General features: G+C 40.8%; 1 protein-coding gene across 1 annotated transcript in view; it reads right to left on the reverse strand.

Moving 5' to 3' along the window:
- The window catches only part of AFF2 (AF4/FMR2 family member 2), a 319079-nt gene that overhangs the window by 20272 nt on the left and 284989 nt on the right, over positions 1 to 13818 (reverse strand). Inside the window, exons 10-13 of the mRNA XM_026039130.1 lie at positions 10165 to 10327; positions 8637 to 9656; positions 6417 to 6541; positions 783 to 1017 (exon numbers count right to left, since the gene is read on the reverse strand). Of these exons, the coding sequence (XP_025894915.1) occupies positions 783 to 1017; positions 6417 to 6541; positions 8637 to 9656; positions 10165 to 10327 (1543 nt within the window). The remainder of the gene's footprint in view (positions 1 to 782; positions 1018 to 6416; positions 6542 to 8636; positions 9657 to 10164; positions 10328 to 13818) is intronic.

The raw sequence follows: 13818 nt of genomic DNA on the forward strand, positions 1-13818 counted from the left end.
AAATGGGCATAAAACTGAACTTTTTCAGTTTTCTCTAGGAAAACATGGCAAATTGGTGTGAAATTTTACTTTTTATTTTAGGGCAATTTGTTATGCAGCTTCCAGTTTTGAATTTTCTTAAAGCATTTTTAGTAAAGATTCAGCTGAATCTGGGGAAAAGGCAAGAAAAAGCTTGAAATATTTAGAAGGGCAATATCCCTAACAGAATATTTGAGGTTAAGGGCAATCAGCTATGACAAAATCCTAGTAAATGATTTTTAAATAGATACATCTACTATTTAGATATCACCTTCTACATGATATTTAAAAGTCTACATTCATGATCCATGGAGGTGARGTGCAAATAAACCTGACTATCAGACCATATGATTCTGGGAACTTGTGATCCTGCATGTGCTATGGATAAAAATATATTCTGGCTGAGTATTTGGAGTTGGATACTAAAATACTCTCAGTTTTGTTTTACAAATGTATGTACTTTGGAGCTAGAGAGCGGGGTGAGTAATTGCAGCTCGTAGGTTGCTGCTGTTTCCTCTAAAGCTCAGGGACCAGATGTGCCAGGGAGTGCTACACAACACAAGGAGATGCCTAATGCTGGTCTAAGAATGGAATTTGCAAGAGTTGCTTATGCACAGCTCTGTAAAGCTCCACTCCCTGCTGCCCTTGAGTGGGACTACACAAGGATTGAAAAATAGGTATTCAAAAAGAAATCAAATAGAACAAAGCTGAGTTAATTTCATTTTATCTTTGCTCTCTTTCAGCCACTGAGGTCGGCTACTTACACAGATTCCTTTGGGGTTAGAAGAGGATTTATTCTCATTCTTTCTGTGTTTGGAAACAGAGGAGGACGAGCTGCTGGTCTGGGAGGTGTTAGTGATGTTGGTCTCCTGGCTGAAGGAGCTGTTGTCGCTGTTGTGCCGCCTGTGCACCGGCTCATCCAGCAGCGGGGACAGGGGAGGAGGGAACAGCTTCTCTTCTCTTTTCTTTGCCACCTTCTTTACTGAGCTACTGCTGCTCCTGGGACACAGATAAGAACCAGTTACTTTGCAAGATCCTTGGTTAATTCTCCATAGCATGAAGTTCTAGACACTGTATACACAGAAGCCTCCTCTTCAATACTGCAGCAATCCCCATGTTTTAGAAACAAAGCCAAGAGGAGGCAGAAACTAAGAGAGCCATCCCTGCCTTTTCAATGACTGCAGAAACCTCCTGCCTTGCCGGATGACTTCCAGCGCATTAGCACGAATTGCACTCACTTTAAATGCTAATTTGAGTCAGTCTTCATTTGAGAGGGCACGGAGGTTCGGATTCAGCAAAGTGCTGGAAAGTTTTATGCATGGGGTTAGCTCCTCTGACATCAAGCATAGCTATTTATGTGTTAAACATTAAATATCTTTTTAAGAGGCGGATTAAGACCCACATAAGCAACCTTTGCAAACATCCATAATAGCATATGGCACGTGAACAAAAACTGAAATTTATAACATCTACATAATAATAACCATAACAATAACAAGATAATAATTATTTGACCTCTAGAATAAAAGCAATGCTCAACACAATATTAAAATGATACATTGTAGCTGGCTAAAACCCTTGAGCAAATATTGGTTGATGAATTGAACCTGATTCAGAAAATGAATGTGGTTTTGACATGAAAGCACAAGTAATACGATAATCTATTGTCTGTTTTATATACAGACGTGGTTAGCTGGCTAGAAATGGCAGCTGTGATACACAGTAAAAATAACAACAACAAAAAACCTGCTAGACTTATCTCCTCTCAAATCCATCAAAACCTGAAAACCCCACTGACTACTTAACATGTTAATCTACTCATAGATTTTTATTTTAGGTACTGTCCTAGCACAGTCAATGAAGATTACCTGAATTTTAATCTTTTGTTAGACAACTAATATTGCACTACACAATCATTTACTTTTCAAGATTATTGACTTACAATTTCAATAACAAATTAAGTCAACATGAATTTATGTTTCTTTCATGGTCACTTTCAGTCAGTGTCAGATATTATAGATTTGCAGTATCTTGAAGTAACCAGTGAAAGAGGAGAAGGCAACACGGGCTTCCTTGCTGCACATCCTGGCAACACTCAACAGCGCAGCACTAATTCCAGCCTGGCCTCTGCAGCACAGTTTTACCAACCATATTAACATCTACACCTGCTTCAGGCATTCCCCTATTTACAAATACAAAATATTTCAGTGGAGTGAAAYCAAACAATTCCCTATATTTGATGTTTTATAGCTCTTCCACTGAAAACCTTATAACRTAACTGAGGAGGAGGTAAAACAATCTTATTTGAAATTCCCTGATATTAAAGATCTTCAGCTAGAAGAAATAAAACTAGCACAGTGTTCCGAGTGCCTTGTTGCAGGAAGGGCACGGATGCCGTCATGCTTGGAAAACATGTGGGCCTGAAGAAGATCAAAGGAAAGCAATCTAGTTGGAAGAGACTGCAAGTGCTTGGAGAAGACTGGGGCTGATTTTACCCACATATGGTCCTGTAAACACCCTCCGAAGTGTTCTTGCCTGAAAYGGCATCAGTTAGTCTGCTCATCACCACGAAACACTTGGGATTCTGGACAATGGAGCAAACCAACCTATGGGTGAAGCTGCTCAGATCCCACCAAAAATGAAAAGGCACTTGGGGATTCTTTTTTTTTTCTTATTTCTTTTTTCCTTCCTCCCTGCATAATTCAAATTCAAAACCAAACAACGATTTTAAAGTTATTTTTGCTGTTTTTTTCCTTCCCTTTTGCCTACTTAATCCTGTGCATTTTCACATGAATTAATCTGATAATTTATTTAGCAATGTTATCTCCCACAGATTTATGCTAAAGCATTTATGTTAACAATAACCTCCATGAAATAGGTTGTTACCAGCAGTTAACCAGATTGTCACTTTGCTTTGGGCTGTTAATGGGCTAAGAAACTGGTCTTTGATTGCAGTAATCACTAATTTTGAATGAATTTATTGCAATAATTACCAAGACTCAATGGTTTAATTTGCTGACATGATTGTTAGTTAAACTATATTTAAAATCTAGGGAGAAACACAATAAAAGTGCAAGGAAAAAATACAAGCAGAACTGATGGTCTTGTGGCTGCAGGGTTTAATCTTAGTGTCTGCAAAGGCCAATTATCACAAAAGAAGAAGGCTCCTCATCTGCTTTTTTTTTCAGCTTGCTTTAGAGCAGGAAGCAAGCAAGCAGGCAAGCAACATGAGGTCAATGTGCAAAGGAGAGGGAATTTGCCTCTCATTCCAAGTGGCTTTTTCCCTCTCCACCCCGCATGGCACGCGGTGGTATCGCTGGCCTGTTAGTGAGGCAAAGTCACTGCCTCTACCACCCATCGCTTGCCTTTGCTCTGCCCCTGCTTTCCCTGTGCCCAGTGAAACGCCCTGCACTGGGGGGGTATCTGATTTTCTGCAGGGGGGCCGGAAGGGAAAGGTCACCCGTCTCAGCTTGGACCATATGGCAGCCTCGGAGCAAAGCTGACACCGCTGCCATAGAGGCAAAACCCAAACTCTGCTGTGAACAACACCTTAACGGAGCACAGCCATCGACTAAGATGTGGTGCCAAGCACAGGTGCAGCTTTTACTAAAGGTCATTCAAAGGAAACAGGAAATCTTGCAAAATGCTCCAAAAAGTTTGCTTTAGGCACACATCTAGCATGCCTGCTAGAAGCACTGAGCATGTTTCACTCATAGGAGTGTAGGTTGAAATTCAGGCTTATATTTTGCATCTGCAAATAACTGTTTGTGTTGTTATACGGTTCCAAATGTCAGTAAATAACACTCTGTCTGGACTCTCTCTACCACTCGAGTATTTATATATTAACGTTCTTCACCAGGACATAAAATTGATGATACTAAAATCCTTTAAAAAATTGCTCTGGCAAGCAAATAAACAAATTAAAAAATTCTCTGCTCAAAATGGGCAGCTGATCTGACAAAAATCATCTGGCCTCATAGGGATGTTTCAAGTTATTATTCTGAATTATTTGGACACAACACAATACCATCTATTCCTTTAGAATGTTGTGAAATACTAGAAATAAGAAAAAAATATGTGATAATGCTTTGAGTAATTGCGTTTTAAGTGTCACACCACATGTAGGGAAAGGCCCCAGTCCATGTGACAGAATGAAGAGAGAGGACTAGATGTTTACGCAATCGCTGACTGCATAATACAAAATGGCTATTTGACTGTGCAAATGGCTTTTAATTGCACAACTCCCTGTTTGAAATGTTTATACCCAAATTGCACGTGTAGTCATAGAGAAATCTTGTGGGGATTAGGCATCTAATTGCCCACATAAGACATATAAACCCTAAAAAAACCTAAAACTAATTGTTTATCTCTGCTTGCTTCATATATTTGGGGGTAGATTATGAGACAAAGGCATTTAAATGCCTAAACCCTACACAGGCACCTAGCAGGAGCTGCAAAAACATAGATGTGATCGATTACTTCAGACACCTTTCTGCTCATCAATAAAAGGGCCGAACTAAAGTCACTGCAAGTTTGCCTTGGGGAACCCGGTTTGCCAACATCGGGACTAAGTTCTAGTTAGACAGACCTAYGGTTACTCTTTACTGAGAACATCACCACGGGGTTGAACATGCTCTTAATTGGTGAAGACCATCTTCCCACTGGAGGCTGGATCATCAGCAGCATTTCTTAAAGTCCTCAAGTACAGAATTGGGAGTTCTGTATGAAAATGCTGAGATATGGGATAAAAGGGGCTTAAGTGGGAAAACCTGTTCTTTAACATTTTACTGATGAAGTATTGTTTTCCCGCATACTTTTGAATCATGTATAGCTTCAGCTTCCCCCTTCTCCTTTCCCTTAAAATTCTACTTAATCCTGTGAAAAACAGCTTCCAAATGTGTAAAAATAATCTGAGTCTCCAGAAATTTGTTATCACKCAGCCCAATCAGCTCCCTAAACTTTGGGAAATGGGTTGGTCCATTAGATGAATGTCAATGGCGGTTGCAAACCTCAATTACCAAACAACACTGCATTTGTTTAAAATGAACCGAGAATATATTAATAACAATTGTGGTGTGATCCAGGTCTCAGTACAGAGGGAAAGAAATTGGAAATTTTTGCTTCACGACTTGAGGCAAGACAAGAGAAAAAGCGAGCATATGGAAATAACTATTGATGGACACAATTATATTTTAACAGAGAATACCAAAGGCTTGAAAGCTCTAAGGAATCAAATTAATGACCTGGAAAACAAGCCCAAATTAAGAAACATCAGGTTGGGGGTGGATCCTTAGGGCTTGCTGGATACAGGAATAGAAAGATTTTTTTAATGGACTGTGGAGGTGTTGGGGATGGATAATCTTTGATTCTCTCTGCAATATATCTCTGCTYGTTGTATTTCTAGAAATGACAATCAAGCAACGCCCATCATGATGTTTATTAAATGTGCAACATGTTACAGACCACTCTATAACATAGACATCCTCTGCCTTTTCTAGGCTCCAGCTCTGATCTTATTTCCTGTGGTGTAATGAGGGGGTAGTTCAGGGACTGAAGTTACTCTGTCATTACATCAGCATAAATAAAATGATAACCATTTTATGGATTTTAAAATCCATGTGTTATTTTATAGATACTTTTCTTTAAAACTTTATCTAAATCCAAATACTACTACAATGAAATGGTGTCACAAACACATTGTTGACTTGATTCTTTGCTTGTCCTTGTGAGAAGCAGAAAGAAGTGTCTCATCTCAAAACTGTAAAGGCAAAAAATTGATAACATACGGGAATTGGGCTCTTTGGTTATTTATAGAATATTAATCTAGTGATTATAATAATCAGAACTGTTATTTACATGGTGCCTGTTGGCTAAAGCATTATAGCCATCTCCCAAAGACATTTTGAAAGGCACAAACTATTTGATTATACGTCTGCAAAAATATAAAGCATGTGCATCTAAAATATCAAGATGGTCACCCCTGGCATTGCTGTACACACAGTTAAAGAATCAGGGCCCCTAAAGTGAATGGCAAAGCCACTATTTATTTCAGTAAAATTGAGAATTATCTCTTCAGAAAACGATTTAAAAAACAATTTCCAGGCAATCAAATAAAGCCCACTCCTAGTAGGATTCTCTGCCCATAAAAATGAAGAATGATGAGGACAAGAAAAGACTTGGAAGGAATGAAGGATGGGAGGGATGAATACTGCAGGATTGTGATGGTACTCAGACTTCCACCCTCAGAAGGATGAACAAAGTTCATTCAAACCATGTGGCCCTTCTTCCCAATGGATGGGAATAGCAATGCCAGGTATTTTACACTTAACACTGCAATCATGACATTTGTAGAACACTACAAATTATGAATGTTAGGTGGAAAGAAAAAAATAACTTACTCTTTAGTGCTGGTTAATCTGTGATTCGGTATTGGAGAAATACAAGGTGGGAGTAGACATGAAGCTGAAGGGTCCTCCAGGCGCTGTTTCTTGTTTTCAACAAAGGTATCCAGGCTTTCAGACTGCTTTAACAAAAAAATGCACAGCTTGAAAGATCCAGCATCTATGCACAATTTCAYTTACCATTAGGAAGAGCTCAGGAATCTCAGTGCATTTCCTTTACAGTAGCAGCAATAAAAAAAAGCAATCTAAGAGAAATGAAAGTCACCTGAAATCAGGGCTAAACGTGTTCCAAACACATGACACAAAGTTATATAATAAGTGGCATAGATAATTAGGAAGCAAAAAGCCTTATGTGCTATAGTTATCTTCTGTAGTGCACTGGATTTAATTAATAATTCAGATGGAATGACTTGATAGCACCAAATCTTACTCAAGTAAATAGCTTTTACTCATTGACTTAATGGAAGCTGATGGGAAAACTTCCCTAAGTAGGGAGTCCTCACAGGACTAAAAGGCTATGGGAGAGAGCTCTAAGGTAGTAGTCAGTAACAGAGATAGCTGGTTTAAAATTTGCTTTGAAAGATTCCCTGATGCATGACTCCTGTGTCTGAACTGGGATGATATAAGTAAAGCTGATTACTGCTCTGTCACTGGAACCCCCATATCATCTTTCAAGGCCACTAGTAGATGGCTAAAATAAATCTTTTAATAGCATGATTTAGAAACCCAAATCAGGCTCTTCCTGGCCTGTTTTAACTGTTGATATACCCTACAGTTATCCTAATTGGCTTGTTTCCTCTTGGGTAGCAACACATACAGCTGCATACAGCAACTGAGCAGGCTGTTTTGGAGCTTAGTTTGTGTTTGTGCAATCTCTGGGTGAGATTCTTTTCATTTTGTTGGTTTCTGACRCAGTTCAAGTTATTGAAGTTGAGTTTCCAATTTTCATATAATCCTTTTTTCCCAGAAGCCTGAAGTTTAATTACCAATACCATGCTCTTCTTCAGGATTCCTACTCCACCATACTGACACTCCACTAAGTTACCTAGCAAGCATTTTCATATAATTAATGTGAACCCTGGTGCACTTAGAGATTCACATAAACATTGATGTTTATCTATCCCCTGCCACTTTCCTTCCTTTTTTTTTTTTCCTTCCTTCCCTACTTCTCGGCCTTCAGTGTACAGCTATAATATAAATTGGATAAAAGCCTGCTGAGTTGACTCATGTGATTATTTCCACTTAGCTCAAGAGGGGAACAGTTGGTGCAGCAACTCACATGGGCAGGGGCAGCAGACCCTCCGTCTGCCTCRCATTGTCTACTTTGTCTTGTATTAACTCTCCCTCACAGAATTGCCCTAACTCAGCATTTTTATACAGTTGAGAAGTCTAGTATAACTGACAGCTGAAGTCCCATTCACATTGATTTATAAAATTTTAGGTAAAAAAAATATGCTATGATGATTTCTCACAGGAAGACCAGAGCACAACCATTTCAGGTGGAAAAAAAACCCCATTTACAAAATAAAACCTCAGTTTCTTCTCTGAAAAGACATTTAGTTTGAAGTGCACTGTCATATCCCATAAAGTAGGATACCTTTGGGCACAAATAACATAAAACACATGATAAAACACAATGCCTCAAGTCAAAACATGCTTTCTTTCTCAGGTAGCTGCACAGGAAGAGCAGCTAGTTAAGCAAATTATATTTCTATGAAGCGCATTTGTTTATATAACGAAACAGTATAAAGACTAAAATCACCAGAAGCATAAGCAAGCAGCTTTCCATTGACTTTAATGAAGCCATGCCCGTTTAAGCCAGTGGTGAAAACGTCTTAATTCTGCAGACAATAAAATCCTCCCTTCCAAACAGCAGTCACACTTTCAGAGTATGACTGAACCCTAGTAATCCGCACTAGTTATTGTGAGTCCTGCTACAGATTAGTGGGTAAGTGAGCAAATATAGTGGAAAAGCTCCTAAGATAAATCTCAAAAAAATACATTATCCATTGATTTTGACAGCTGGAGTTTGTTTGTTAATAGGTTCTCATGTAAATTTGTAATGCTCTTGTGAATGTATGCCCTTTGTAAAAGGGAGAAAGCCTTAGTGTTGCGATGCCCCTAAGACTACAGTAGTGCAGAAACCCCTGAGTGCAGTTGTGACCTTAAGACACACAGAGATTCAGTGTTTTCCTCCAAGCAATGGAAATGACTTACCTTGTGTTTCCTTTTGGATTTTGTGGATGGTTTTTCAGCTGCTGGGGTAGGGGACTCTCGAGATGGTCGCCTGTGTTTCACATTTGTTTCCCTTGCTTCACTTTTCACAGACGTGGTCTCAAAAGGCTCTTGTCCAGGTATCCTAGAGAGCAAACTAAGGTCTATTTTGACCCAAAGAGATTTGAGTTCTTCATATTCTCTCAGTGGGGACAGGAGTTCATTTTGTACAATTGGGATGGGAGAAAAGAGCTGCTCCTCTAAGTCATTGCTGGTCTGGTCGATGGAYGTGTTGCTGCTGTTGCTGGTTAAACTACTTACGCTAAGGATGTTACTGCCAGAGTCCTTCACTTTGATGCCATTGGTGGCCCCACTGCAAGGTGGCAGTATCTTCGCCTGCAAGCTCTCTTCCTGGTCTGTGTTTGAATCAGAAGTAGATGAGTCGGTTTCAATGAATTCCCGGGACTTGGGGACTATTTTGCTGGGGCCTCTGTACTTTTTCTTCTCAGACGTGAGTCCTGTGCTGGTCCGTGGTTCTTTCCTTGGAGCAGTCTTCCCAACTGCTGCTTTAGTTCGAACCTTTGGCTGCTCAGGGGGTTCCTGGGTGTCTTTTTCTTTGGGAGTGTTGCTGGTATTATTTGGTTTGGGCCAGTTATACTCTTCTATACTGGAAGTCCTTTCTACCTTTTTGGGTTGCTTTTTCCCAGTAGTCCTTTGTGAAGTTGGCTCATTATGAGCGGGCGACTTCTGCTTGGAGCTCTTTGCCTCTGGGGTTTTCTGGGCAACCCGGGGTTTGGCTTTCTCTCGGATGGGACTGAGGATCGCCCGGTCTTTGGAATCGCTTGGGGGCAGGCTGCTGCTGAGCTTCCCTTTGCTTTGCCCTTCGGTCTGCTGGTTGCTTGGGGGCTGAGAGCTGGCCTCGCCGTGCACCTCATTCTGGCTGTTGATGATGGTCTTGTTGTGGGGGTTCACCTTATTTAGCCACTTATCCAGCTGCCATTTGTTTGTTGAAGGGGGTTCAGGCTGCAGTGGGAAGAATGGCAAGGAGGAAATCTCAGACACAGGCAATGCTTTTCCCTTTAAATGAGGGTGCTTTTAACATACCCTTTTATTTCAGTCAAGCAGTGGTGACTGCTAGTTTTATGGGAGTATTTATGGAGTATTTATGGTTAATTAGGCTTCCTTATCTGCTTTACAATGTGGCCCTGGAGAAATTTAATACAACTAAAAAGTTTAGCTGGTCCCTGAAGATACAGTTTTGTCGTGTTGCCTTTCCTTAGTCCCAGCTGAACACTATGTCAATAAAATCTTCTCTAGCTACTGGCAAAAATCTAAATATTTCTTTAAAGCATTTCAAATGTAGGCCAGGAGGATTCTTCCAAAAGCCAGAACGACTATGTGGGTCACCCATGTAAAAGGGGAAAGGCAGAGAAAAGCAGGTGGCACCGCAGAGTGCCAAACCTCAGTGCTCTGCAAGGCGGCCGTTGCCACCTGGCCGTGCCAGCACGCGGGGGTGGCCGGGCGGCCTTACCTCTGGCGTGGCGCTGCGCGACTCCTCGTTGCACTCGCTGTCGCTGGAGCTGCTCTCGCTGTCCGAGTCGGACTCGGAGCTGCTCTCCGACTCGCTGGAGCTGCCAGAGCCGCCGCTGGAGTGGGCCAAGCCGGCCGCGTGCGCCGCGGGCACGGGCAGGCCGCTGTGGGGAGAAGAGCCCTTCGCTTTAGAGGGTGGTTTTTAAGAGGTTCCTTTGGGAAAGGTGCCTGGTGAACCCCACTCACACCTGCCTTCCTCAACACAAACCCCACCACAGCCACCCAAGGGGCCATTCTGCTGCACGCAGACCAAAGGAACATGATGAGTTTGCACTTCTTGGGGCACACTGACCATGGCGTTGATAATATCATCATCATCCTCAAATGAGAAATGTTCTRGTGTCACAAGTCAGAGCTAATTAGACCAATGAGTGCAAAAACTAACAATCACGTTTAAATAATTTATTACTGACAACGTGGCTTCCTYGTTTTTTACCAGTTCATCCATAATTTATGATCAAAGGAAGGGCATCAGACAACTCATATTGGACAGGRCACTTTAAAAATTCATTTTAATGAATACTTCTACACTGTGGTGCACTAAAATTACACATTTTTGACAACTCTCCAGGGACTGCCCAAGAATTTTTTATTTGTAGCTGCTTTTTCTCTCATGTTTATGATAATGCAGTGAGGAGATGGAGTTCATGTTAAAAATATGCCTCTCTACAAAGTCTGGTTTTCAGTGTGCTCAGTCAGTTGTCCTCCAAGGCATATTTATTAGCAGAGCACTGCATGTCATTGCTTTTCCTCAGCACTTATTTCAAGACTGAGAGCTTGGATGACCCCTGTTTYTAGCATTATGGAAATCTGCCAGACAGAGTCTTTATAAACTCATGTTTAATTTTAAATATTTTTGTCAGGGAGCTAGCCATAAGGTTTTATGTCTCTTCAGCTGATCTATACAGAGGCTTTTTGATGATTGATTTTAAATTTGTGAAGCTGACAAAGCAAAGTGTTTGAAAATTGACACCATTTGCTAGTTCTCCTTTATGGATATTCAATAGGTCACCTTAATAGATCATATGTGTGTGCGTGTCGCACATGGAATCGTCAGGAGAAGCCCAGGAGTTACAACATCCCCTCCCCTCCATTGCTACAATCTGCTTTTCTACTTCAAGAAGGATTCAAGTAAGCCGTGTACAGGCCCTCCTTCACCTTTCAAAGCAAAAATGCTACTCACATCAAAGTGCCCTCTTGAAAAATCTCTTGAAAAATCCCCTAACCATGAAACTGGAAGTTGGGAAGGCCATAAAAAACTGTAGTCTGACCTTGCTCCACTCCAGTCTTTAGAAGCATTGCCGTCGGCTTGGGTGACATTTATATATGGTCTTTAATTTCTTCTTACACTAAGCTGCTTCCTCCCTCCCTCCTTCCCGGTAAACCTATCCCTTACCCGGTGGTTGGTACCGTAACTGCCTCTTTGAGCATTACAATGGGCCTGCAGTGCCCATTGCCGAAACAGCTTGGTGCTTCAGGGTGCATTAATGAGACAAAACTACTCACTTGGGTAATTGCTACAGATCACTAACTTCGTTGCTCATTAGATGCATATACTTTTTTTTTTTTTTCTCTCCCTTCTTCAAGAGGCTCTTCACTCAACTGACTCCAATGGAGTTAGTTGCAAAATTTCAGTTGGAAGGAGAGGGTAAAGCAAAGGAAGGCATGATTTTAAAAAAATGGAAATTTCCTTAAGTGTTATGTAATTAAACATTGCTGAATTTAAAAAAGGATCTTATAATTCATATTTTATTTCAATGTTTAGAAACCATTTTCCACTTCTTTTCGTTTTTTTTAAAATCCTTCCTCTTTAGTAAAATGCAAGATATCTGAGTTTTCTTACTTTCTTACACTTATCTACAGGAAGAAAGAACATGAAAAAAAAAAAAAAAAGGACAAATTTTCAAGGATTCCCAGACTGAATTGAAAAACACAGCACATCCATTCTGGAAAATCAAACTGAAACACCAGCTTTGAAAAAGAGAAAATTTTGGTTGTCAGTGTTTGGAAATTTGCTCCCATTGAGGTATCTGATTGTAACGGGCATCAGCTCTTGCTGGGCCTCAGAGGAGAAGCCAGCCCCGCTGCAGCCAGCGCCCAGATCTCCCGGCCTTTAACTACAACCTTGTCCATCCGCACTCCGGAGAACTGACCCCATGGCCAGGACGTGCTCCTATGAAATGATGGGATTTGTCCTGTCACAGACTGTAACCATCCGACACAGAGCTCTGAGAGGAAGCGTGAGCCGTGCAAATAGACGGCAGCTCCAACCTGGCCTTATTTTCTATCTTGCCGCACACCGGCCTCAGAGGGGTTATCATATGCCAAACATGACTGAATAACACAGCTCAGCAAGCTTGCAGGAACCAGACAGACTCAAAATAATGGTTTTCATACAAAACAAAATGAGGTCATATTTGTCTTTCATCTGGGATAATAAAATTATGCCTTGGCTACACTGGGCGGTTTCATGCTGCACACATCATTCCTGAACCAGATTTTTGAAGTATTTGCTTTTCACCATGGAGGTGCAATTCTGTTTGTCAGCATTGCAACGCAGTCAGWTAACACCTTTCCTAGCATCTCCCAAAGCTAAAGACAGAGAGATCTTGCATATAGCTATACACAATCAACTTATAATGCTGTTCAGCAGAAGAAAGCACACAGACCTTTCATACACAAGATCATGGGAAAGAATCCTTGCTTCCAAAAATAAAATGAATTTAATGGAGAAATTATAGGTCTAACTCTGCATTTTTCTTAAAATCAATCTAGTAGTTAAAAAAGAACCGTTTGGTTTGCATTCTTCCCAAAGACTTCTTCAGCTTTAAACTAAATCACATGTTTTCAAAGATTCTGGGACAGATTCTGCAAACACGCATTCAAGCAGCTGTTACACAAATAAAATAGGACTTCTTCACATCAGTATTGACTACATAAACTGGGGGTTGCCTCTCTAAGAGACTTTCAAAGCAAGCTTTGTTGTGTTGCTAAGATGCTGGCAAGGAATGCCAGCCCGGACAAGGTTTAAAATGGATTTAAAGCATTTTATCATCAGACACAAGCCCTCAAAGTGACTAAAGGGGGCAGGAAGCACTGATATTTGAAACTCCTGAATTTTTATTTCCCAGCAGGAGATGAGCACTCATATTGTTCCTCAGTGTTTGGGTGGACAATGTTTTTATTTCATTTGAACGGAAAAAAAAAATTAATAAAAACAATGCTGAACAAAGGAACACAGTGTTATTTGGGTAAATAAGGGGCAGAAGAAAGCCAGTTCATTATTATCGCTTGKGATGGGAGGCCCCTACCAAGACCAGTGACCTGCTGTGATGGGATCTGTATAAATACATGATGAGACACAGTCCTTGGGCCAAAGATCTTGCAATCCAAACACACAAAACAAACATTAGCSGTATTATGATCATCCTCATCCCCAGGGCAGACCCAGACTCTGTAACTGCAAGGCTTTTCTGCCCTTAATGGGAGCGTTACTTTGGTCATATATTTCATTTTATTCTCTGCGTTTTCCAAACCTCGTGTGCCTCACCTGAGCTGAGTTCTGGGTGGAAGCCTTACACAAGCTACTCAGACT

This window comes from Nothoprocta perdicaria, unplaced genomic scaffold, assembly GCF_003342845.1.
Source record: "Nothoprocta perdicaria isolate Ctin4 unplaced genomic scaffold, notPer1 scaffold_22, whole genome shotgun sequence".
Classification (NCBI taxonomy): domain Eukaryota; kingdom Metazoa; phylum Chordata; class Aves; order Tinamiformes; family Tinamidae; genus Nothoprocta; species Nothoprocta perdicaria.